Here is a 25,072-nt window from a genome sequence, read left to right as displayed (position 1 = left end):
ATACATCCCTGCAAAATTTGAGTCTTAGCCTTGTGACCCTCACGTATTCCACTCTCTGTATAATGCCCATTCAAACCTAACTAAGCAAACACCACCTGCAAGTAGACATGTGTACGACTGCTTTTCGTTTCGTAGGTCTGCGACGATATTCAGCCATTGAGCTTCCCCTTATCGAGGTTGAAATGACACGTCTGTCTTCCTTTGCAGGTCTGGTTTTACAGTCCTTCCTGAGCAGCACACCTGCAGTGTGGTTAGCCCCACTGGCTGCTAGCCTGGCCACCCCTCCCAGCCCACTGGTTTTGCTCTGACTTGTTCTCCTTTCTCAAAAGATATCCACAAGTTCTCTGGTTAAATGAGACACCTAGTGCATTTTAGGTACTGTAGAGAGAAATGAGCTAGACTGACACATGCAGATAGCGAAGCTGCTGGGAATGGTGTGGTTCATAGTTGTTTTATGAGCTGTGAGGATACAGCAGCGAAGTCTTGGATCATGTGTGTTGAGGCATGAAGTCATGGAGCAAAGGTGAGCTGTCTCTCCATTCACCCATCAATCTTAAGTACTTACACAGCCAGTGGTAAGAATCTCACTTTGGCTCTACTCTTGGTGCACTTGTTATGTATGGAAAACCAGAGTGAACTGACAGGAGCTTGTAAATGGTCATCATCCAGGGACAGGAGGAACTATAAACTTTCTGCATCTCTTCTTGAATTAAATATTGGTTTGAAAGTGGCTTTATGGGAAGAATAAAAGTCAACAAATAGCAAAGGAAGAAAGCTAATAATTGAAATACTTCATAGAACTGTTGATTAGGAGTCAAGGGGTAAAATTTGGAAAATGAGAATTGAAGTTAATGACTGGAAAAAGTTGGTGAGATGTAGGAGGCTGTAGAGCAGTCTCCAAGCAAGATAATAGAAAAAAAAAAAACACGTGAAGACACTTGAGGTAGGACCCGAATATAAAAAGTCTTTCACTGAAATGGAAATTAGCTTGAGAAGTTTGTTACTCTCCTCTACCTTGAATTCCAACTAATGCTGAGGAACAAGGAAATTCTGTCACTTTTAAAGCTCTTCTTACTTCAGTGAGAGACTAAAGACTGTGGTTTTGTGCCAGAAGTTTTTAGTTTGTTCTTTGGTTAAACTAGTGGGCAGGACTTTTCACAAAAGAAATCTCAGCTGATTGTATCTTGCCCGTCTTTTTCTGGCAACTCTAAGTTTCCTGTTGAGAAGAAGTTGTGGTATCCCTGTCATTGGGGTTACTTGGAACTCAGCTAGATGTGCCCTGCAGTGTCTCATCTAAGTTTGAAGTTGGATCTAACTTGAAAGTTTGCCTTGTTTTACGTGGGGGGCTGCACTGTCAGAGGTGTGCTGAAAATGGACCAACTGCTTTTTAGTACATATCAAACTACTGAAATCAAAGATTTTGTGCAGTCTTTTAAAAATGCAAGTGTTAATTTTAACTGTTATAAATACATCTTCTTTTTCTGTATCTAATTCAGACACTCTAAATGCAAAAACTTTTCCTAATACCTTTCTGTTACGTCTTCTGTTCACCAGTCCTGTTTGGCCCAGAGTGAGTGATGAGAAGGTAATGTTCTGTGTTTGGTAAAGTTCCATCGTTGCTTACACTGTCATTCTATACTTAGTTTTTTGGTTTTAGGGAAATAATTTTAGGTCATCGGCAGTTGTTTTTCTGATTACATAAATGATCTTTATCCACTACTTACATATTTATACAGAGAAACAAGTCAGAGAACATTTAAGAATAGAAGTATGCTAGGAAAGAGAATTTGTGCAGCAGGAAGGAACCTACATGTGTGCAGCATTCCTCCCCCATCATCTTAGCAAGTTCAGATTAGTAGACGCAGTTACCTGTAGGTCTGGATAGGAGATGTTGGTATCTAAGTCTCCAGGCTGAGATGGGATGGGACCTCTGGAGGTTACCTAGTTCAGCCCCCTGCTAAAGGCAGGGACACCTAGAGCAGGTTGGTCACAGCCGTGTCCAGTTAAAGTTTGCTTACATACAAGGATGGAGATTCTGCAGCCCCTCTGGGCCACCTGTGCCAGCATGTGGCCACCCTTACAGTAAAAAAGACTTTTTCTTATGTACAGAAAGATCCCAACAACCTTTAAAAAACTCCAAGCAACATTAACTTAATTCAGGAGCAACTTCATCCTCGCTGCTTTTTGATACAAATTGAAGAGCCATAAAACCTAATTAAGTTTGCATCTTTCTTAATTGCTGGAGGTTTGCAAGAGTTGTGGTTACTGTTTGCCCGGTGGCATGCTTCTTCATCTGGAAAAATTCAGCTGTGGTTAATAAACATTTGCCAGGATAGAACCTACATTGTTTATTTTAATAATTTGAAACAATTATAAATATATTTATATACTTATTTACGTTCCACAGATTTTTTCTTTTTTTAAAAAAAACATTTACTTGATCTTCATGTATTCAGCATCCAAGTCTGTTTGCTGAGGAAACCAGGGTCAGAGGACACACAGGAGCGAGTGGATTCTTTGTTTCTAGATACTTGCATAAAAGGACTAGAAAGGTGCAAGGAGATAAAAAGAGCACAAATCTTGATCAGGCCAAGAACAGTTCCAGAGAAATATGTATTTTGGGTTTTCTTCTCATTCATCATGGAATGTTGTCTTTACTAACAAAAAGGGATTAATGTTTAACATATGTAAGGGTCACAGGAAAGTGAGGTGGTGATTTGCTGCTTCTGCTAGAGCAATACTGCATAATTGTCTAATCAGAAGTAATAAAATTATACTAACAGGCTGTGAATTTTTCTAGGTTAATAAGCAGGAACAGCGGAGTCAGTGTTTTTCAGTAAGTGTAGCACAGAAGCCAGGGGTTACTTATAAATGATGTAATTCAAGCCTTAGCATGTGTGAAAATAAATAAATAAATGCTCCACTTGGTTTTCATCAACAGGCCCGCTAGGTCTCCTCAAACATGAAGTTTTTTAACTACTGCAAAATCACTCTGTATGGTGGGTATAGTGTTGTTCTTCACCTACTGTCTGTACATGAAGTCCAGCCACTGCTGCACAGCAATTTTGTCAGTGTCCAAGATGTTTTATAACAAAATACATTGAAGAAATAAAATTTAATAGCTGTGCATCTGTGATGGATCCTTAATGTCTTGTCTGGACTTCAGCTCAGCTCTAACCCTTGCAGCACCTGCACTGCTGGAAACTCTCCTTGTAGTCATCAGCATGGGTGGTGCTGGGGGAGCTTAGCCCTGACTGAGACAGTACCACAGTTGGTCTGGGTGAGGGCTGATGTTCTTGGCTTTGACAACGTGAGTGTTTTCCAGGAAATACTTCATTCCTGTGCTGTCACCTGTGCAGCCTCAGCAAAAGTGGAGGTGGGATCGCAGGTCTCTGCGTGTATTCTGGGCAACTCAGAAGTGAAATTGCCCATGGCTGGTGAGTCTAGACAGTCCCACAAGAATAAAACATGTTTTTTTAAAAAATGCTAAAGCATTTGCAGCTTGGAATATGGGTAGAATAAATTTTTATATTTCACTGTCATCCTGATATGGTATGAGACTAAAAGTTGTCTCTTTGAAGGAGGTAAATAAAACTGTAGTGAACCTTGAGCTCACTGTGGAGCAAATGCATATTACCTGAGGTAATAAGGGTTCGTTATACCCTTACGTTCTTCTTGTATATGATTCAAATATGAAGCACGACACTGCCCAAGCCCAAAGCTTTTTGTCTGGTTGGTGACATAGCTGAGAACAGACTTCTGAAGTCATGACCCTGCTTTTCTTACCTTTCCCCCATTGTCTTTGCTGGGTGATTAGCTGATGACTCATGCCTTGTCCTCAAGGGTGAAGTAATGCTTCCTGAGTTGTTTTCATTTTTTTGTAATCTGTTACTTACTGTCTTAAATCCACTAGCTATATGTCTGTGTGTCTGTCTATAGACACCTGTACATCTTTGTTTCCTTGTCTGTAAAAAGAATCCTGCTGAGGTCTTTATGAACGCCCAGAATATTACCATTCAGTTTTTACCATTCAACATTTTTTTTTCCTCTAAGTCCTTTGCTGTTTCCTGCGTTGGTTTATCTACATAATTGCATTATGCTTAAGCCATTAGATGACCATAGAAATGTCTGGAAAAGGCAGAGGTGGTGTTCCCAAAGTGTTGTTTAGGCTTAGGGATGCCTTTTATCATAGGGGAGATGGCTTTTCTGGGCTGCTGTTTTAGTCTGCTGCTCTCAGACTTCCTTCTGTACTATCCGCAGCCAGATACTTGTAAGCAAGCAAGCTCTAGCTGATGCTTGACAGAGGAAACTTGTTTTGTCAGGAGACGAGCACACTTCAACATGGATTTTTCCTGAAGTAATTTGGAACAATTAAAAAGTTGGCAGAATTATCTGTTGTAATCATAGATGGTGGCCCTGCATTTGTCGTTGGGCAGCAGCATATGCTGCAGAAGAACCTTAATCTCCGAGGCCAGTCAAAGCAGTGGGATGTAACCAAGCATTAGTCTCGCAGCAGTTTAGCAGACAGTATATGCGTATTCCTCCCTTACAACCATATTGGAAACTGTGACCATTTACTGTTGCTTACAATATATCAGATGGCAGTTTGGGTTTTGTTTATAATTACATCTGTGGGCTGTAGCAGACTGCTCTCTCATAGAAATGCTCTGCAAGTGATACTGTATGTGGAATTAATATTTTTTGAGAGTGTCATCTAGAATGCTAGAATAAAAATTAGTATCTAAAATAGTGACTGTGTTTCTTTAAAAAACACAGTGACTTACAGTTAAAAAACCAAACACCAGATTGCCATAGCAACTTAATGTGCTATTGTAAAGTTCAAAGTAAATTTGCAAGATTCATTGATGTACATGACATGAATGCTTGAGTGAGAGAAGGGAGTGAAAAATAACGGAGACTAAATAGCTTTCCCAATTAATTAGTCTGTGGCTTCTCTTACGCCTTCTGAAGCATTTTTTATCTTTCATTTTGAGTTTTAATTTGTCACATTATACTGGTTCCTTCAGGTACAAAAGTTTTACTGAAAACACAGTGTTACAAGAGATGAAGCTCTTCTGACAACGTATTGATGACAGTAAACTCCTGGCAAGGAGACAAATGAGCAGTTAATCTAGTCAGTGTTTAACTTTTATAATGTGTCTATTGGACAAATACAAGATCAATTAAACCGGTTTTTCAGAAAACAAAACCCAATTAATCACTCCAGAAAAATGCAGGGAGCACCTCTTAGTGTTGCAACTTGTTTTTCATAAAATACTAGATGCTAATGTTGTGTATTTTTTTTCCCCTCCTGTAGGTGCCTGAGATTATAAGCTCTATTCGACAAGCTGGAAAAATTGCTCGTCAAGAAGAGTTTCAGAATAATCTCTCAGATGTTGAAGACCCTTTTGCCAAAAAGTTTGAGGTGCTGTTCTGTGGACGGGTGACAGTAGCACATAAAAATGCACCTCCAGCACTCATAGATGAATGCATAGAGAAATTTAATCGTGCAAGTGGTACAAAAAAATCAGATTTCAACTCATCGTCCCAGCAACATGAAACTGCCAATAACTTTGGAGGCTTCTCTTTCAGCAACAAATTACGATCTGTCTTCCAGCCCTTGGTCAGTGAAGAGGAGGAGAAAAGGCCAATTAGGAAATCCTTTTCTCAGCCTGGGCTTCGTTCCTTTGCTTTTAAGAAGGACTTGCAAGAGGGAAGCCATAGGAGTAACAGCTTTGTCAGGTCTTTTGAAGAAGATGCAATTTCACTGAATCTTAAAAGTCAACTTATCTGTGGACACAGTGTTGTGCAGCCAACAGACATTGCAGAAAACCGGACGATGTTGTTTACGGTAAAGCAAGACTTGCAGCTATTGGTGGCATTTTCACACCTCAGAATCTGGAGTGGCAAACACCAAAGCAGATGTTCTGACAGATGGCAGTTCCTTCTTTAGTAACTTCATTGCAATTACCAGAATTTAACTCATGTATTTTTCTAGAAAGCATTACCACTCAGTGTAAATTGTTTTACATAGTCAAAATTAGTTTACATTAAGTAGTTTAAAACAGTACTACATGAAACATAGGGCTTCTAAAGATAGTTTTTAGAAAGCTACAGCATGTCAGTAATTAGTTTTACAATTGCAAAATTAGATGTACAGTTACACTAACTAGTAACAGAAGAAATAAATTTCCAGGTGAATTAATTATCCGTAACTAGAACAGGACTGAAGCATGACTGTGGGCTAGTAGACTTTATGACCCATGATAAACAGCTTAATTTGTGGTGGTGGTCCTGCTGCCAACATGTCTGTGTAATGACGGAGTAGTGTAGTAACTTTCCAGGCTACTCCACACCTGCCTCCACTCCTGTCCTACTTTTCTGTGGCTAGCAAAATGCCCTTGCTGTGATAAGTGAGCAGCAAAAGTACTTTTCAAGACCTGAGAAACAAGTAAGGAATGTGTTATTTGCTCCACTTACAATCCTTATGATAGATAAGTAATATATTTTATATATCTTGTATCTTATGAACATAATGTAAACCAGGAGCAGATATTGCGATGCCTGGCTATCATAAGGTCATCTTGGTTCTGTCAGCTGCTGTTGGGGCTGGGACTAACAGAGTGGAGTGGGTGCAGTTACAGCAGGATTTTTGGAGGGGGGAAAGAGAAGTGCTGCTTTAAGGATTGCCGAAGTGTTAATGTCTGTAAAAAGTAACACACATAAAGGGGTATAGTTATCTATACCTGTTTTTAAACTTCAGTTTATTTGTGGCAGGCTGGCATCTGAGAGAGAAGTAGAAGAAGGTGGAGAGAAGTTTTGTGCTCCAGTAAAAACAATTCCATGTTTACCTTCTTCCCCTGAGAATGTATTTCACACAGAAAATACAGACACACTTTGTAACAGTGCCTCATTTTTAAAGAAATCCTGACTCCATTATTAATTCATGGCGTGTATTTTAGAGATAGGGAGATTATAAATGGACTACTTAGGTCTAGATCCTCTTACTCCAGCGAGTACATTTTTAATGCATATTAAATAGATGCAACGGTTCTCAAAGACACATACAGCTTCAGCCTGAATATAACATCAGTCACATGGTGACAGGCTCGTTTCCAAATTGTGGGGCTCTGCTGATCCAGCTTTCTATCCTGGGTTGCTTTTTGCCTGGGAAAATACTGTTTAGTATGCACAGTTGTATTCTTTTGCCATTCAGCCAGTCTGAATTCAGCTGAATATAAGGAAGTGAAGTAACTGTTGTTTGTGCCTCCAGTATCCACCAGCTAGTGGCTCATGGCAGAGCAGGGTTTCTTGGTTAGCCATCCCCTGTGTTCTGCAGGTTCTAAGTAACAGTATGCGTATAGCGTGCACAGGTTTTCATCTTTGCTCATCAGTTTGTATGTGGCTACATATGAAACGCTTAAAAGTAACTTATATCCAGAAAAAAAAAGTTTTTTCTCAGTTGAAGTTCTTACCTGGCTTTTCCCCAGGATGCAGCAGTTTGGTGTATGAGGTGTGAAAAACGTTCAGATAAGTTATCTGCTGACTGTTCTGACCTGGTTCAGACAGCCCTGATTTTGGTATCTCTTCCTGAAGAACGGCTTTCCTAGCCAATTGCTTAGGATTTTATTGGGTAGGTGGTTTTTTTTTTTTTTTTATTTTAGGCTTTTCTCCTGGCTGTATTTGGTGAGGGGATGTATTGGTTTGGTTTTTTTCTCCCTTGTTCAGTTGGCTTCAAATGATCCCTGCTGTCCTGGGACCAAGTGTGGAAGGAGTATGCAGGGCTGAGCAGAAAGGAGCCTCTCGCTGCAGGGAGGGGAAGGCAGCAGGGAGCAGGAGGAGGCTGCAGAGTAGGTGTTGGAAGGAATAACCCCATGAACATGTGCAAGGTCAGCCCTCGGGACAATACAAGGAAGCCAGCAGCAAGTCGGGGGAGAATTGTTGTGATAGGTTGAAGTGAAAGAAGAGGTCGAAGGTGAATGCACAGGACCATTTTTAGACACACAGGGGTGTCTCACTTGATCCATTTAAACACAGGATTCCCCCCTTCTCCTTTCCTTAAGAAATTACAAGTATATTGGTTCTGCTGATCTTTTATGTGCATCTTTTGGGATTTGGTAGTGGTTGAAGGTTCAGCAGGTTTGTCTAAGTCATGCTCATGAATGGATCCAGATTCCAGCCATCTTTCCTAAAACCTGATACGAGACTTGTCCTTGGCAGACTTTCTAATGTGCTAGAAACTATGAGGAATTAAATTTTATTTGTTAAAATGTTACAAAGACATTGCCAGAAGCTGAAAAATTGGAACCAATAGTTTCACCTTAAAATGCCCATCAAAAGTTAGCATCAGCTTTTGGAACACTGCTGTACAAATGGCCTACAGATTAAATTAAGGTAGAAAATATACTCCAGTAAGATAATTTTTATAGCTTGAGAGAAAGCCTTTAAATTAAATGCTATGTGTTTCTTAAATAAAACCCTAAAAAATAATTAGGTGGAATACAGGTAGAGGAACACACTTGGATTTAAATTTTAGAATAATTTCATTAAGTAGCTTTTGGGAATGTGGTATGTGCCAAACCTGCAGAAAATAAGAAAAGGGAGTGTGAGCATATTTTCTCAGTGCAAATTAAGTTACTTGTGGTATAATATTACTGTGATCTAATTAAGCACTTTTCTCAGTCTGTTGTCTCAAATGTGAAACTAAATCTCATTTCAGTAGTGTGCAGAGCTCTGAATGCCAGATGTTTCAGTATTCTCTCTTCCACTAATTGGTCCAAATACACAGGTAGAAAAAAATCTGAGATTTATATCCAGGAAACACTTATATTGAGACAAAAGGAAATATAATGTTACTCATTATCATCTTGCTATTTATTTTGCTCTTTTTAGATTGGCCAGTCTGAAGTTTACCTTATCAGTCCTGACACAAAAAAAGTAGCAATTGAAAAAAGCTTTAAAGAAATATCCTTTTGTTCTCAGGTAAGATTCTTTCTCTCTTTTTTGTTTAAATATTCTCCACTTGTGAATGCTCATGTACTCCTTTCCCCTCAAATGGATTCTCACCCCAGCAGTTTCAGTAATTGCTATCAACAAGTTGCTAGTTAATCAGTAATTTTGTAAAACGGTCATTCTTTTCTCAAGTATTGCATTGTAATTACTGAGATAAAGACTCACTTCTGTGCATGGTGGATGACTAATATGAGCTAGGAGGTCAGCTCTGGTTTGAGATTTCAGTGGGTGTGATTCACAGTTGTGCAAATCTGGGATTCTCTGAGCCAGATTTTTCAAGAAGTGATAGTGAAAGGAGACAAATGATATGTAAGAGTTCTCTGAAAAATACTTCAGAAATATATTTTTTTCAAGAATATAAACTACATGTGTGTAAAAGAAAAGAACCCTTTGCTGTGCAGAGGTAGTGTGTGTAACTCATTGAGGGCAAGCATGTTTCAAAGCTTCCTTATTCACTGTTAATCCCTGTTGCTTAGCCCACAAAGTTTGCTTCCCTGTCCTTCACTCATTTTTGTGGCTCTGACTTTGACTTTGCGTGGATTATGTGAGGGCGCAATTTATCTAATGACTTATTTTGAGTGGTGATGTTTTGAAAGAGATGCAGCTTACGCATGGGAAGATGCAGTAATGGCATTGCATAGGTTACACAGGCGTGTGATTCACGCTTAGCTACTGCAGCAGCTCAGCAGTGTGAGGGCAGAGTAGTCACTGTCACGTCAAGGACATGGGACAGCTCGGGCAGTTACAGCACTCCTGTATGGGCAGCTGCTCTAACTGCTGGCAAGTCTGTGTACAGGAGCAGAGGACTTTCCTTTGAGAGTTGCTCAAATATCAACCTGCAGACTGAAACAAGGCTTCATAAAGACATTTCATAGACCAGTTGTTTTTGTTAACTAACCAGTGTCATGATGCAGGGATTTGTCTTTTGCTAGCCATATTCTGTCCTGCAGGGCATTATTTGTATTTAGTTTGTCTGTGTACCAGATCTGGTTCAGTTTAAGTGAACGGGGAAATAGAATTTAATTCATTGAACTAGGAGAGAGTCCCTAGAAAACACTTAATTCCATTAAAACATGTTATAGATAATTTTAGTTTAAAACTCTGAGAAAATAACCTGAATTATAATTATATATATAAACTTGCATAAAATTCACCTTGAATTAAATCAATGTAATGCTTGTTTGTACTGTGGGAATAAGATGTAGTATACCAGGATGTGAATTTTGCCACTCTTTCTTGCCCTAGGAACTATTTTGCACTTGGCTTACTTGCATAGTGCAGGTCTACTCAGTGCATCACAGGCTGTGGTCTTAATGATATTGGGGCAAAACTTTTTCCCCAGTAGGTTTGTTCACCCATTTTTAAATATAAGGAATGTGATTTGCTGTTACTTCTAGCCTTTTTGCATTGGGTGGGTTTTTTTACATAAATTATTTCATTTTTTGATTTGAGGATAGCTTTCATCACTAAACATACAGGTACCTATTCTGAAAATTTCAGGGTAAACATAAGTAGTTTGCATGCTGTCAGATCAAGAGCTTTGAAGAGAACTCCTTGATTGCAGAAAAATCTTTATCCCCATGTTCCCTTAGGCTGTCTCCTTAGGCAGGAGCTGGTTAGGTAGACTTCCTGACTATCCCTGAAGGTCAGCAGACGGTTGTGCTCCTTAGAGCAGCAGGAGCGAGATTGATTGAATTCTCCCCTGCTGTCTGCAGAATGTGCTACTGGGCAGATGTTACGTCAGTTGGGCAAATACTGCTATTGGGTTACAGAAGGCTTTTCCTCCAAGTTATGCACATTTCAGAAGACTTGAGGGAATGATCTTAAGGACTCACCTTGATCATACAAGAGCTTCAATAATCTTTTCTTGAAGTCATTAGAGTTAAGTTATAAGGGAGATCAGAATCAATACATAATTTCCAGAATGCCCAATCTGTCAGTGAGATATTATAATGGCAGAAAGTCGTATGTGGTCCTGGGCGGTATCTGAATTAGCTCATCTGAAACAGCTAAGCGCGTTTGCCAGCTCCTGGTACCTCACAGTCTTGTGGGCACGGCCATGATCCCAGCTGGTCTCCCTCCACTATAGTAGTTGGGTTTTCAGGAGAAGAAATGAGCTTTCAGAAGAAAAAAAACATGGGCTCGGGGTTTAGAGAAGGGGCTCAGCACATTCTGTGCACATCTCTGATGGATGGTGGAGGAGAGAGTCTGCAGGTTGCATTAGCCGGTTCTTGCTTTATCACATATCTGCCTCCTAAAGTGCTTACTTAGCCTGGACATCCAATGGAGCTAGCACTGGAGAAGCTGCAGGCTTTACGTCATTTGAATGTCCTCCTGATCTTTTTGTTCTCATGGGGTATTAGTGTATGATGTTTGTGTAATAAAGCCTTTATTATCTATGTGTAATTGTCATGCTCCAACAAATTGGGTATCTCCATATAAGTTAAATTATTTTCCTTCATTCAGCTGGCATGCTCTGAAGGTTTATTTTTAGTATTTCGACAGATAAGACAACATTGTTCAGAATGCTTAAGGATATCTGATGCTACAACATGTTCCTTTTTGGGACACCTGGCCATTCTGTTTTATGGAAGTATTCACTTTTTATGCTTTTTAAATGCTTTTAAAAATGTTTTCTTCTTAATAAAAAGACAAAGAGAATATTCAGTGGTTATTGCTGTGTTAACAAAGAAAAGAAAAAAAAAAACCAACCAAAAAAACCCCAAAACAAACAAAGAAGCCCTGCTTGGTATCTTCGAATTGTTTAAATTTCACTGAAATTTCTGATTTACTGTGATTCATCATTATGATTTTTGATACAACAGTTTATTGCCTCTTTTTACCCGACTTTAATATAGTTTTGCCATGACAGCTAGGATGTAGTGAAACTGTGCTGACTGTAATGGAATTTCTATAAACAGCTCTACCACTGTGCATGTAACTAATCCTCATAACTTTGTTTTGGTTTGTTTTTTTCTGTTTTGTATTTTTTGTTTTTTTTTTACCAAGAATGGTGCACTGAGGAGATGTTCACTGGGATCACCTAACTCTACTCATCTGAAAGTCTTTTTACAAAAGATAAAATTCTCAGCAATTAAAAAACCCTTCTTAGCATTTTACCAGGATGTAGTGTTTATCTACTGCTGCAAGTAGATTGTGCCTGAATTTGCATGCCTTTTACGAGAAATAAATGCTTCTGTGAGTGATCTTCAAGTAATATATTTAACTGTTTTCATTATTTTAACTAACCAGGGTTTTTTTTTAGATGAAAAAAAAATTGTTAATCCATTTTCACTATTGCTTTGATTTGCTCTTACACATGTAAAGCAATTGTTGATCGGTTATGCAAAATAGAAGAAAAGCAGAGTGAGTTTTTTTCACCTGCTATTTCCGATATTGAGTAAAAACCATCTTGAATAGTATTTCTTCATCCCTGTAATTGTTTTCTGATGGATCCATTATAAATCAGTCATTTAAAAAACCCAAAAAACCAAACAGTTTTTGACTTAAGTGAAATTTAAAAGATTAAGTACTAGGTTCTATAACAGAAGAGATTTTTTTTTAATGGCCAGATGACTTTAATGTAGCTGAACAGAGAGATGTGACCTATCTGTAATGCTGTTGGGCCTTTTATGCTTTTGTTACTGGAAGAAATATGGGTACAAAATATTGAAAGTAAATATGAGTGCTTCATTACTCTTGTTTTTGTGCTAGGGAATTAGACACGTGGATCACTTCGGGTTCATCTGCAGAGAGTCTTCAGAAAATGGAGGCTTTCACTTTGTTTGCTACGTGTTTCAGTGTACAGATGAAGCACTGGTAAGTGAAAGAAAAGAAGAGCCTAGTAGAATATTAGGCCCCAGAAGTCTTCTGTTGCTCCGTGCTCTATATTTTACTGAATGCCTTTAAATTCTGCTTCGCTCAAATATAATTATTTCAAAAATGTGACTAATGTAGCAGTCTGCAAAGGAGCTTTTAATTTGTTTTGAAAGCAGAAGTTAAAATCCTCTTTAAAATCCAATAAAACTTCCTTTTGTTGCACAAGCTAAGTTAGACTGTGTGCCTCATTTTTTGGAAGAGGGTTTTTTTCATAATGTACCCGTTAAAAAAAATCAGGACTACACTACTGTGCTCTAGGTCAGGTCAGTGTGTCACAACTGCAAGAAAAGATTTCTAGATAGAAGTAGTATCTTTTATTAATAACAGTAATAAAATTGGGTGGTGTGGAAGAGATATGATTTCACAGTGAGTTTTGTCTTGCTTGTGTGTTTGTGTGCAGAAAGGGCACAGGAACAGCTTTTCTTTTTAATCATACGCACATTCCCAAACAAGTGGCAATATCATTCAAAATGACTGTTGTGCTTGTGTTAAGGAAAAGAGAAGCTCAGTGGAGGAATGAAATTCTCTTCTTCTGCACTCGATTCTTTTCAGGTTGATGAAATCATGATGACATTGAAACAGGCTTTCACCGTAGCTGCTGTGCAACAAACTTCCAAGGCACAGCCCCAGCTCTGCGAAGGATGTCCTATGCAAAGCTTGCATAAACTCTGTGAAAAGATAGAAGGTGAGATTTAAAGAACTTTCTGGTCAAATATTTTTTCTAATGCTTTTACTGGGAGACAGTCTTACTTGTGAAACTCTAAGGGAATTAATGCTTAAAAAGGGCCTGGGACTTGGGATGGAGGTTGAAAGCCAGTCTTTTTGTTTAGAGGTCTGCAGTATAAAGTTATCTGTAAGGTAATAAGAATTTTCTAACAAAGTTAAGCTCCTTTCTTCTACTTCAGTTGAATTTTTGAAAACTAATTCAGAGTCTAAATATTACTGAATTGCAGCTATCAGGGCTCTATAAACTATAAATCTAACTATCCTCTATAAAAACTGTAACTATAAAACTAAACTATCCTCTATAAAAAGAGGATTGTAGGTAAGGAACTTCTCAAGAATATGAGCTGTAATAGCTATGACCTGCTGTCCTATTGAATCTACTTAGATACTGGCATTATGTTGTCACTAAACATGAACCAAACAGTGAACTTATAATATGCATGTTTGTGGTGTTGATTTATGCTCCTTTATGAAAATGCAGCAGTTAGAATTGTAGTTGTTGCCCAGAAAACAAGTTCAAGACAAAAAAAACCCATAAAACCAAGAAACCTCTTTGCATTTCAGCAAATGTCACAGTTATGTTTTGTTCATTTAAACGATGTCTGAGGTGAAAAAAGGGCAACAGCAGCTTGCCAGACCACGTGACAGTAGCTTGTTGGACTAAAACAGATCTAGTATTAATTTGATGAAACTGGAGAACTTCCAGAACTACTTTTCCATCTATTTTGGTCTTCAGCTAGCTATGATTTTTGAGAAATTTCTTAGATAAACGATTCTTAATGCCTCTAATCGTGCCATCTGGTTAATCATATTGCCTGCTTCTGAAGGAGAAATGCCATGACCAGAAACTGAAGTACAAAATACTGTTAATGGTTTGCTGGTTTTCCATAGAAAATAGAGGAAAGGAATTTAATCTGGGATGAGAGCAGAAAAAAAATAATCTGAATGAGAGGGTAGTCTGCCTTAGATTGCCAGTAGATGTTTCAGCAAGAGGCAAAGCAAGAACTTCACTAACATGCAATAAATTTACTCTTTTCAGAAGAGGCCAAGGCATACAAATTAGAGAAAATAAATGGAAATATTTACACCACAAGCAAATCCAGGCAGTACCGCATAAGACACCAACAAAGCAGACTCCTAAAATGCAGTAGATTGTGGGTTTATTTTATCTTGTGTGATAATGGAATCTTCAGCTAAGAGTATAATCCTGGTCTGTGCTCAGTAAATCTCCTCGTTGCAGAGTTCGTGGCCCTCTTTTTAAAGTCATGAGTTCAGTAATACCTTTAAATTAACCTAGAGTTCTTTCTAATGCTCTGTTATTAAATCAGTGCAACAGGTCAGCTTGAGTAACTGCAAGCTTTGGCTTAAATTGTGTGCCTGTTTGTGATGGATAAATTCTGACAAATTCCATCCTGTGATTTGTTCCTTTTTGTTCCTGTTGGTAGGGTTACACCCTTCTAAGACTAAACTAGAACTACAAAAGCATCTAACAACACTAAATAACCAGGAGCAGGCCTCTGTTTTTGAAGAGGTTAAGGTAAGCTCTTTGTTTCCTACAAGATTTTAAAGCAATGTTAGCAGTGTTTTTCACGAACACCTGTATGAAGCACCAAAGTTATTTTCTTTTTTTTTGTGAATTATTAATTATCTTCAATAGACTGTTAATCACCTTGTACTTTAATTGCAATATTATTATTTTTCTAGAGCTGTTCAAAACTTGTCTTGATGAAAATGGCTTATAGTACTCATTTTTCTTCCTGCTACTACTTTTTTTCAATGAAAATGTTGACTTCTCACTGAGTGTAAAACGGCACACTTTTCTTTTGTGGGCAAAGGCAGTAACTTGTACTGTGAGAACGTTCCACTGTTACTTTGACCAAAACAAATTCCTGGATTGGAAAACTTCCTGCCTAAAATTTATACTAGATCTTAATTCATGTCAAGCTAACTAAAAAAGTTTAACTTTCTATCTTCTGAACAAAATCCATTCTAGCACAGAGTAAAGCATAGCTGGATTTAAGACCGATGATGAATGTTGTAGGAAATGTCATTGGCTTGGCACACTATTGAAGATAAGGAAATTTTAGATGTTTTTGAAAATAATGTTTCCTTCCTCTCTTGAGTCATTTCAGTCTCTTTGTGTGTTTCCATGTGGCAGTTAATCATCCAGTACCAAATTTGGAAATTACTCTGTGGGAGTGATTCCATGAGCTAAGTAATTTCTTACTATACAGCAGCTAGCTGGCACTGTTGCCTTTCAGTATTCTGCACACATTTTAACAGTCTAAAGCTTCTAGTAGTCACAGGAAACTGTTAATTGTTTCTGGTGGCACTCTGAAAACGATTAACTTGGTAAAACCAAGGGTAAAGTGCATCTCTCTTGCCTGTCTTTTTCAGCTGATTTTTTGAGTTGGACTGCCTGGAATTTTAGTTGTCGCATTCTTACAGCTCCATATGTTGTAACCATGATTTGCATTTTTAGATAACTCTCTAAGGATATTTTTGTTAATCTGATGTGCTACCCTGGCATTAGCTAATTCATACTGTATCCTCTGCATTACATCAATGGGCTTAAAACATCATATGCTTTTCAAAAGCTAGGTTTCTGGGATTAAATTCTGTAATAAATTGTTTTAAAAAAATTCTCTTAAAACAATTCAGATCTAAATAGAATGCAGCAGAGACAAATATGTTCACCTTGTGCAATAATTTTTAAAATAACCGATGTTGTTTCCCAAAAATTAAATGGCTGATGAGAAGGATTGCTGGGAGAAGAGTTGTGCATCGTAACTACAGGACAGTACTTCATCTGAGCTACAAACTTAGAACTAGTGTTCTGGTTTTCTTTACATCAAAAGTAAATTAGCAGAAATATTTTTTAAATTCTTTTATTTGCTTGTGGCAATTTGATATTGTTGTGCTTTATCTTTCATGTAAAATCTGTCCTGTATGAAGTGAGGTCGTTTCTCTGGCTGTGTTGCTGCTTTGCATGGGACACTGGTGTCCTCTGGTGGACTGGAGTGGTAGCATTAACCAAGTTAAATTTGTTCTTACACTAACAGCGTATTGACAGTGACAAAATGAAGAGAGTAAATGTTTGCTAACTCTTACACAAATGTATAATTACTGTGCTTGTGGTGTTTTCAATTAAAGAAATTAAGACCAAGAAATGATCAAGAGGAGAATGAGCTGGTTATCTCTGTTCTGAGAAACATGTATGAAGAGAAACAGAAAGACCACGTCCATGCTGGAGAAGCAAAACAGGTAAGTAATCATTCAGTTTTAGTTCATGTAAGGAGGTGCCAGGAAAAAAAAATCTTCCGTTCCATTTCTTATCTTTCCAAAGGCAAATTTCCATAACTGGCATTTTGGAACTTCAAACTGTAGGCAGTGGTGAACACTGTTTTTACTAATGATTCATAGGCTATTGTCATGTGCCAGAACAGGCATATCTCAGATTTTGAGGTACCTGGTACGGTTTGATTTCAAGCCTAAGAGACAGAGATGCAAACAAGGTAGACCACCGATTTGGTTGTTTCTTCTCACTACAATGAAAATTCAATGTATGTGAGAGACTATATAATGAATTTGTAATTGCTCTCAGCTGATCTATGGCATTTGCCATCCTGATGTCTGTACGAGTCAGTGTCCTGACAACACATTGGATTTGATCCTTGATAAAGACTATTATGTTTACTTGATAGCTGGAAGTTATTTCTGGGGAGCAACTACCATTTGAAGTGGCCACTAGGAGGGGTAGCTGAGGAGGATTGCTGCAGAAACAGCAGCAAAAGACTGTCATCTGTTTTCAAAGAGCTGAGCTACCTTTCATTCTGTATCAGGTTGCATCAGTGCTGTTTAACTGGCTGTTTATACAGCATGGTTATGATTTTTTCAAAAAGGATTAATGATTTTGGATGCCTTTGTTTGTGACTAACTAGCTTGAGACACCTTGAGGAGGTCTGTATTTATAAAAGGATCAGCCCCTGTTCTCTGGAAATTTCCAGTTCCAGTTATTAGACCCTTTTAGTAATCTTGGCTGTCTCACTACTGCTGGCTGGTAACTGTGATGACTGCTGTTGGGCATTTGTGGTATAAACTAGCAAATTAATATATGGAGAGTAATTAGATCCCTGCTGAAATTGGGGTAATACGAGCAAGTCTTCATTTACAGTTTGTTCACTTTGTTAATCTGTTCTGTTTTTATGGCCTATTGGCTAATTATTGACCTCCCTGAGGAAGCAGGAAGAAAAAATTTGCATATTTCATTCTCTGATTTCTTGTCTTGGGCATCTCCAACAGAAATAGGTTTTCAAGAAAAAAAACGTTGTTGTGGCACAACAGGAGGAAATGTTGCCTGAGGTCCTCTATCATCATACCTGAAATACTTCTATTTGGTCTAATGCCAGCTGATTAGCAAATAGTTGTCAGTCACGAATGGCTTGGAAATAGGGATATATGAAGCAAGATAATAACTTAGTATGTCTTCAGTGTGATTTGAAAATTCCTAAGGCCTGCTGCAGTCTGTTTGCTCAGTTCCTGGAACCAAAACTGGTTAATCTGATATTTGCAAAGATGCCAGTACTCTAAGAATAGAGTTGACTTGCCCTCAGTCCATCATTTGTCTTAGCATAACATTTTATATTTACTCTGATAATTTATCTCCAGAGCTGTGTAATAGCAGATACCTTTGAACATGTACTCTGGCAGTGTTACTTGTCTCAGCAATCATTAACACATGACATTCTGATGTCCCTGTTCCCTTCTTTTCTGCAGAGGTATTCACTTTTGTGCTTTTCATCACAATTTTTTTAAAATACTTAAATCAGGAGGAAAAAACCAAAATGTGATGCTAGTACATGGATCTTATTTAACAAAAATGGCCTTCAAAATAAGTGTCTTTTTATAAGAGCATAATAGCAGGCAGCATCTGATTTGCCCTTTGAGGATAAGATGAGTGAAGGTAAAAAGAAAATACAGAAGCCTGTATCTTTGTCATACCGGAAATCGGAAGCTTTAAAATTATATCTAGACAGGACTATCTGGTGATGATGTGCTACTCAGCTGCCCACATACTAATAGTTACATAGATCAAGCATTCAGTTCTCTGAAATTAGGGCCAGGTAGAGAGGGCTACAGTGCCTGGCACACACAAGAGGAACCCCCAAAAATAACACCAAAAACTGCTCTGGTTACTACTGCAGATGTTAGGTTTGGATGGTAGTATTTGCATCATAGTGTCATTTTTGTGTTCACTACACTAGTCTTCACAAGCTCTAAAAATGGACTGAAATACTTAATTAAAAAGCAAAACTCAATAGACTGTTAGCTTTAAGGTGGAAGTGTTTCTACTGGTGAAATATAAAGAAGAGTTAGATTGTTATACATCTTCCTGGCCCTTAGAAAGCCCCATTTTAATATAATGGAGACAGTTGAGAGTTCTCATTAATTGAGCTTCATCAGTTTTTATTAATTTCTTGGCTGAACAAAAGTAGATCCATCAGAAATCTCCAATCTGTTACACTTAAACATTTAGAATTTGTACAATTGTACTTTGGCATTACAGAAAATTTGTCAACGCAACCATAAATCCCTATCAAAACGGCAATTCTTCTGAAGCATGCTACTACACTCAATGCGTTTCCTTTAAGGGATTTCCTGCTCTTATGTTAGGATAGTCCATTAAACTTCAATTTAACTAAGTATTAAACATTAAACTAAGTATCAGTAGAGAAAAAGGCATGAGAAGCCAAGGACACCAGGAGAAAGTATTGATTTTGGTTACAGATGTCTTCAGACTGTTCAGTAAGAGTCTGCTTCATGCTGTTAAGTATTTCACATTTATGTTTTTAAACACTTGCAGACTTCACAACCCCCTGCTGAGAATGCTGTAAATGAGGTGCCCAGCAGTGCTCCGAGATTCAGATTAGATATGTTAAAGAATAAAGCAAAAAGATCTCTGACAGAATCATTTGAAAGTATTTTATCACGTGTAAGTATCATGTTTATTGCTGAACATAATTTCATTGTTTTATTTATTTGAATGATAGAAAGATCATATTTATTAAAGGCATGGTGACAAAAATATTTGAGTGTACATGTTAGAAGGAGACAAAACAAAGCAGGACTTGGTGGAGAGAATACCAAAACCTGGAAGAAGTGAACTAATTGCTAGATAAGAAATAGTGTATATACGCATTTCAAGAAATTAGTATGAAGGTGAGCATGAGGACTTACGGAAGGCAACCATTGTTTTATTGTTTTATTTCTGTTTTGGATTTAGAAAATTGAAAAAGTGATTACAATTTTTCACTTTCTATGTAGAAGGAAATAATTAGGGAACTGACTAAGCATTCCTAATAGTGACACAGAACTGATGAATAATGGGGCGTCTGAACTTGTAAATGCTAGAGATTATTTGAAGGCAAGGAGTATAAAGAACTTCAGAAGGCACAAAGAATATAAAGGCATTTATGTAATATCGCATCAGGTAAAATTATTTGTAAACAGTGTCTGGCAATACTTATTAGTGGGGAGAACTTGAGCTCCTGTGTGATAGTGATCCCCAAGAAAACATGTTGGGAAAATGTTTGTCATGAACAGATGGCTGAAAATATCTGCTGAAAGTATACGATAGTGGTTAAGAAAACAAATCTGATGTTAAGTTTAAGCACTACTGAAAGCTATACAGTATCTTCTCACTCAAATATTCTTTGTTTTGCATCTCATGGAAACAGTCTGAGGAGAGTAATAGGAGACTTGGAAAGACTTCTGCTTGACAAAGGATTAAAAAAATCAGGCTTTTTCCCTTTAAAAAAAAAGAGTTGTGACAGAATGCCAAACAACAATTGGGAATTCTCGCTTCTCATCTGCAAACAGCTGAACTTGAAGCAATATCTAGTACAGTTTATTGGCTCATAGACATGCAACTTGTAGTGACAAAATTAGGCTTTCAAAGCTTATTTCAGACATTGTATCTAACCTGTTACCGTGAAACAAATGATGGCAAAAGCGTCTTCTTCCTGTTACAATTACGCATATAGAGAGGATTTTTAGCTGAATATCTCCTGTCGTTACTTCCCAACAAGGATTTCTAGAGTTCACCCCCCGTAAAATCCTGCTGTGGGTGTTCAGTATGTGAAACATAATGTTTTTACACTAACTATAGTATTTACGGTTCTAGCTTTTGCCAGTTTATCCTGACTGTTGTAAACTGTCTTTATGTAAGCACAGCTGTATATTGGTTGCATTTTCATGGTCATGGCTGATGATTAGATGGAAAGTCTTGATTTTTATCAGATCTGAGGCAAAACGTTTTATCTGAGCTTCAAGGAGAGAATACTCACTATTGTGTGTAAAGATAACATTTTATATTTTACCTGGAAAAACAGGTCAAAGGGAACATAAGCCTTAACTTCAGAACATAAAAAAATGATACCATTTAAGGTTAGGAAGATACAAGTTCCATAGTTCTGTTAGCACATCAGAATCTATCAGTAGGTTTCTTGATTTTTCTCTTGGTTACATTAAAACACGAGCCAAACAAGTTTTTTAAAAAAATGGTTGAACAGATTATACAAAAATATTTCTGCTTTCTGATTTGTAGGCATTGAAATGTTAATACCAGAAATTGTTTTGCTGAGTACTGAATTTACATGGGTTTAAGTCCCTTGTAATAGACTTCTCATTTCTTTGTGTCTTGGTAAGAACTATCCAGTGTGAAAATCTCCTGTTGGGAATACAGGAGGTACTTTAACAGTAGTTACAGTACATGCGTGCAGTATGTGGTTATGAAAATATCATGGGAAGCACATCATTGCTGACGAGAATTCCTTAATTCCACAGGATCCTTGGAAAATGTCAGCGACTGTCCTGAATGAAGCCTCTGTTTCTCACAGGGGGCAAAGGCTGTTTTTAGGCATTTCCGGAAATCAATTTGATACTGTCTTTGAAAATTATAGATTCTGACTCTGCTACACAAATCTCTATTTTGGCATGCCCCATATATTAGAATCTTAAGTGCCGGTGTGCTTTATCTCTGCAGGGCAATAAAGCCAGAGGTCCGCTGGACAGTTCTGGTGCTGTGGATTTGGACAGCTCCATGTCCAATACCTTAAGCAGCACAAGAAAAGTAAGTAAAGCCTGGAGTGAATGTACATGTTTAGAAACTTCAGATAATATTCCCTGAAACAACTAGTCAGATGTGAAATGTGGTTACCAGCTGCTCATATAACTTTTCTGTTCTAACATCCTGCATTTTGGTTTGATTACTTTTTGGGAGTAGACAAGCTAACTTATGTGTGAAAAGAAATAAATCCCAGAACAGCCAAACAGTATGGTAAAAACAGTATTACAGAGTAGGGGGTAGGTATGTCCTTTTCTTCCTACCTGTAAGAGTCCTCATGCCACTTGCTGATCCATAGCATGTGTCTCTATTCCTGTGCTGAGTCCTTCTGAGGGTGGTGGGGCCGCATTCATTACCAGCAGCCTCTTGGATCAGTTACCGCCTTTCCTTCCCCCTGCCAGCTTGAAGCAATATTTAAGCTTTTTAGAATTTGCAACTTGGTTACCCAAATAATTTTTCATATATGTAACGTGTTAGAATGTGTGAGAGTCCTCTGAGGGACAACTTGAACAAAGTAGTTTCCCAGTTTACTCTGGTAACAGAGATTCAGGTTAAGAAATAGCAGTCCCATGTCAATACAATGGTTATGTGTAAGATGCTGTTATCTGTAGAGTTTCACTGCAGATTTCCATGCTTTTTGACATGATGGGACTCAGAGTGAACCTGTGTTTCTGTTCCCAGAAGTTTCAAGTTGCTTTCAGGCCTTTCATTCTGTTCCCCATGCTATAGAAAAGAGCAGCATGCAATTGGGGCTCCATTTGAATTAGAAATGCCTTGTACTGTATCTAAACATAAATCTGTGTGTATCTATCTCATGGGTGAGTCTATATATGTGAAATTAAATATAATATAACATAATCTGAATCTTGCAATAATGTGCAGCAAAACTAACACAATAATTACCATGCTGCTGATCCTAATCTGGTTGGTTTCAGCACTGGAAGTACCTACTGTGAATGCAGGATTGCGTTCATAAGAAACACAAAACTGTAGTAGTAGACTAATTTCCCTCTTTGTGTGATTAGAAGGGTTTTGATCTGAATAAAACAATGTAAACAAATAGCATAAAAGCAGCCACTCTTCTTCCCTGGGGGCAGCCCAGCACTCGGCAGACTTGGATATAGCTTTTGATTCTGCTGTAGTGCCTAGTCACCTACAGATTCCTGACTTCAGGTAATCAAGAGTCTGCTCTTTCTGCTTATGTTTTTGAAAGAGCAGCTGACTCTGCAGGAAACACATGAGGTGAGGAATGAAGGAAGATGCATGGGTTTGGACTGAAATAGGCATCTACTCATAAGATTAAAGTCCTTTGTGTGAATCTTCAGGTAGACGAGGAATATTACATTGTTAGATGGAGTGCTAAATATACAGTACTCTGAAATGCCACCCTTTTCATTGCTCTCACTGTTAGTCAAACCTGACCCATCTATTCTGTTCTGACCCCATTTCTTCTGACTTGCGTGCCACATACTGTAAAATACAATTACTCGCAAAATGATTTTTTCTCTGTAAAATGGAGACTGTGATTTGTTGACCTAAATGGTTAATAACAAAGACATAACACGTTAAAAAAATCTTTCTTTGAGCTACGATGATAAAAATGTGCAAGTTTGAAGCAGATCTCTGGGATGTGAATACTGACATGGAACTGCAACCTCAAAGACTGATTTTAAACCCACATTATTGATAACCTTATTTTTTGCACTGCTAGGAACCACCATTGTGTGAAAAGGAGAAAGACAGACTTCCTGTGCTTCCTACAGAAAATGCTGTAAAGGCCAGTGGATCAGCGGGTGATCTCTCCAGTGACGCAGATGATTCTTCTATTGAGCAGTCTCTTACGTTACCTCAGCAAACCTTTCGGAGGCGAGCAAACACACTAAGTCATTTGCCAACAGAAAGCCAGGAATCTCTGGTACCTGTTGAAACATCACCGTCTGTTCCCCAGAGGAAACTTATGAGGTATCACTCAGTGAGCACAGAGACTCCTCATGAAAGAAAGTAAGACTTACTAAAAGCAGGCTATGATTTCATTTGTTGAGGGCATATTTGGGGATGATAATTGTATACCAGGTATGTCCTCGCAATGGATAAGAAATGTATTGCAGCAGTGTGTCACTCTTTGGAGGTTTGTAGGTATCCTGTTTAAAAACACTTTTAGCCCTATGTGCACTACAGGGGAGAGAAAACATGAGATGTATATGTCACAAAACTAAGTGTAAGTGCAACGTAGGATTGCTTCTAAGGGGTTCGATTATTTTCTTTACAAGCCATTTTTCTTTGCAAGTCATTTTTGTTGTTTTGTTCTGCAAGCAGTATAAATAAAGGCTGCTACTTGTTGTCTGTTTAGAGAAAAATCCAGTAGCATTTGTGAATCTGAAAACCTTGCTAGTTGGTGAATTCATGTGTGACCTTAAAAAAAACTGACATAAATTGCCTAATCATTGACAGAGGTGAGGCTCCTGTCTAGCTTTTCAATGAGCCTATGTAGAATTTACTCAGAAAAACAAGCTATTGCTTGCCTTCATGCTAATATTCTTCAAGCTATCCTCCTTCAAAAGCCTGCCTCTACAATTCTTAAGTCTCCTCTTAACTTTATGGCAGTTTTTTTTTTCCCTCTCTCTATCTGGCTGTTTCCAATTACTGTGGAAACATTTCTGTCTGTAGGCTGCTGTTGTACTGCCAAAACTGCATGTTTACACAAGTTAGACAGTAGGAAATCTGTATGTGTTCCAGCTCATTTTTCCCTGCAGGAGGCAGAGCAGTAAATGAACATGCCTGAAATAGGTGATGACAGTGAAAAGAAGAGAATTATAATATTTGAAAGGAAACGTAACCTGGGTTGCCTTTTTGTCCCTTCTTTGAACCTTTTTAATTCTAAAATACTAGAATGTTTTTGCAGTGCAGTTTAGGGCTTGCATTCTTGGTCTGTTATCTTCACGAGAGTTGCCTGATGCTTGTAGCTGCTTGTTCAGTCAGTTCCTATCTTACTATAGGAATGCAGCTAGAAATTAAGTACCTATTTCATTTCCTTGGCTACTTCTATTTGGGTTTGATCATGTAATTTTTAGTAAGACCTGCAGGTACCTGATCCTCACATAACTCAAACTAAAAATAAATCACTTCCCTTTCATTGCAAATATACTGAACCAGGGGAAATGGAAAACTTAGAAGAAAAGTATACTTAAAAGTTCTCAAAAATCACTGGATGATAGACTTTTAACAAGTCTTGTATGTTTTATGAGTGTTTTTGAACAGCTTACCTCAATTCATAAATTGTTTCCAAAGTGTAATTAAATTCAGTTCTTCCTATAGCATTTTACTTCTCAT

At 37.9% G+C, this 25,072-nt stretch overlaps 1 protein-coding gene across 5 annotated transcripts in view; it reads left to right on the top strand.

Annotated features, from left to right (window-relative positions):
- Window positions 1-25,072, top strand: part of TBC1D1 (TBC1 domain family member 1) — a 115,722-nt gene that overhangs the window by 44,526 nt on the left and 46,124 nt on the right. For 4 of the 5 annotated variants that reach the window (XM_075091681.1, XM_075091678.1, XM_075091679.1 and 1 more), the window contains 9 exons: window positions 5,318-5,851; window positions 8,893-8,982; window positions 12,727-12,831; window positions 13,444-13,576; window positions 15,063-15,154; window positions 16,771-16,881; window positions 19,481-19,609; window positions 21,662-21,748; window positions 23,454-23,743. In XM_075091681.1, the coding sequence (XP_074947782.1) occupies window positions 5,318-5,851; window positions 8,893-8,982; window positions 12,727-12,831; window positions 13,444-13,576; window positions 15,063-15,154; window positions 16,771-16,881; window positions 19,481-19,609; window positions 21,662-21,748; window positions 23,454-23,743 (1,571 nt within the window). The remainder of the gene's footprint in view (window positions 1-5,317; window positions 5,852-8,892; window positions 8,983-12,726; window positions 12,832-13,443; window positions 13,577-15,062; window positions 15,155-16,770; window positions 16,882-19,480; window positions 19,610-21,661; window positions 21,749-23,453; window positions 23,744-25,072) is intronic. The other variant, XM_075091682.1, reaches the window with a different exon arrangement.

The sequence above is a fragment of the Phalacrocorax aristotelis genome, chromosome 4 (genome assembly GCF_949628215.1).
Source record: "Phalacrocorax aristotelis chromosome 4, bGulAri2.1, whole genome shotgun sequence".
In the NCBI taxonomy this organism is placed as follows: domain Eukaryota; kingdom Metazoa; phylum Chordata; class Aves; order Suliformes; family Phalacrocoracidae; genus Phalacrocorax; species Phalacrocorax aristotelis.
This window is presented reverse-complemented; position numbering and strand designations above follow the sequence as displayed.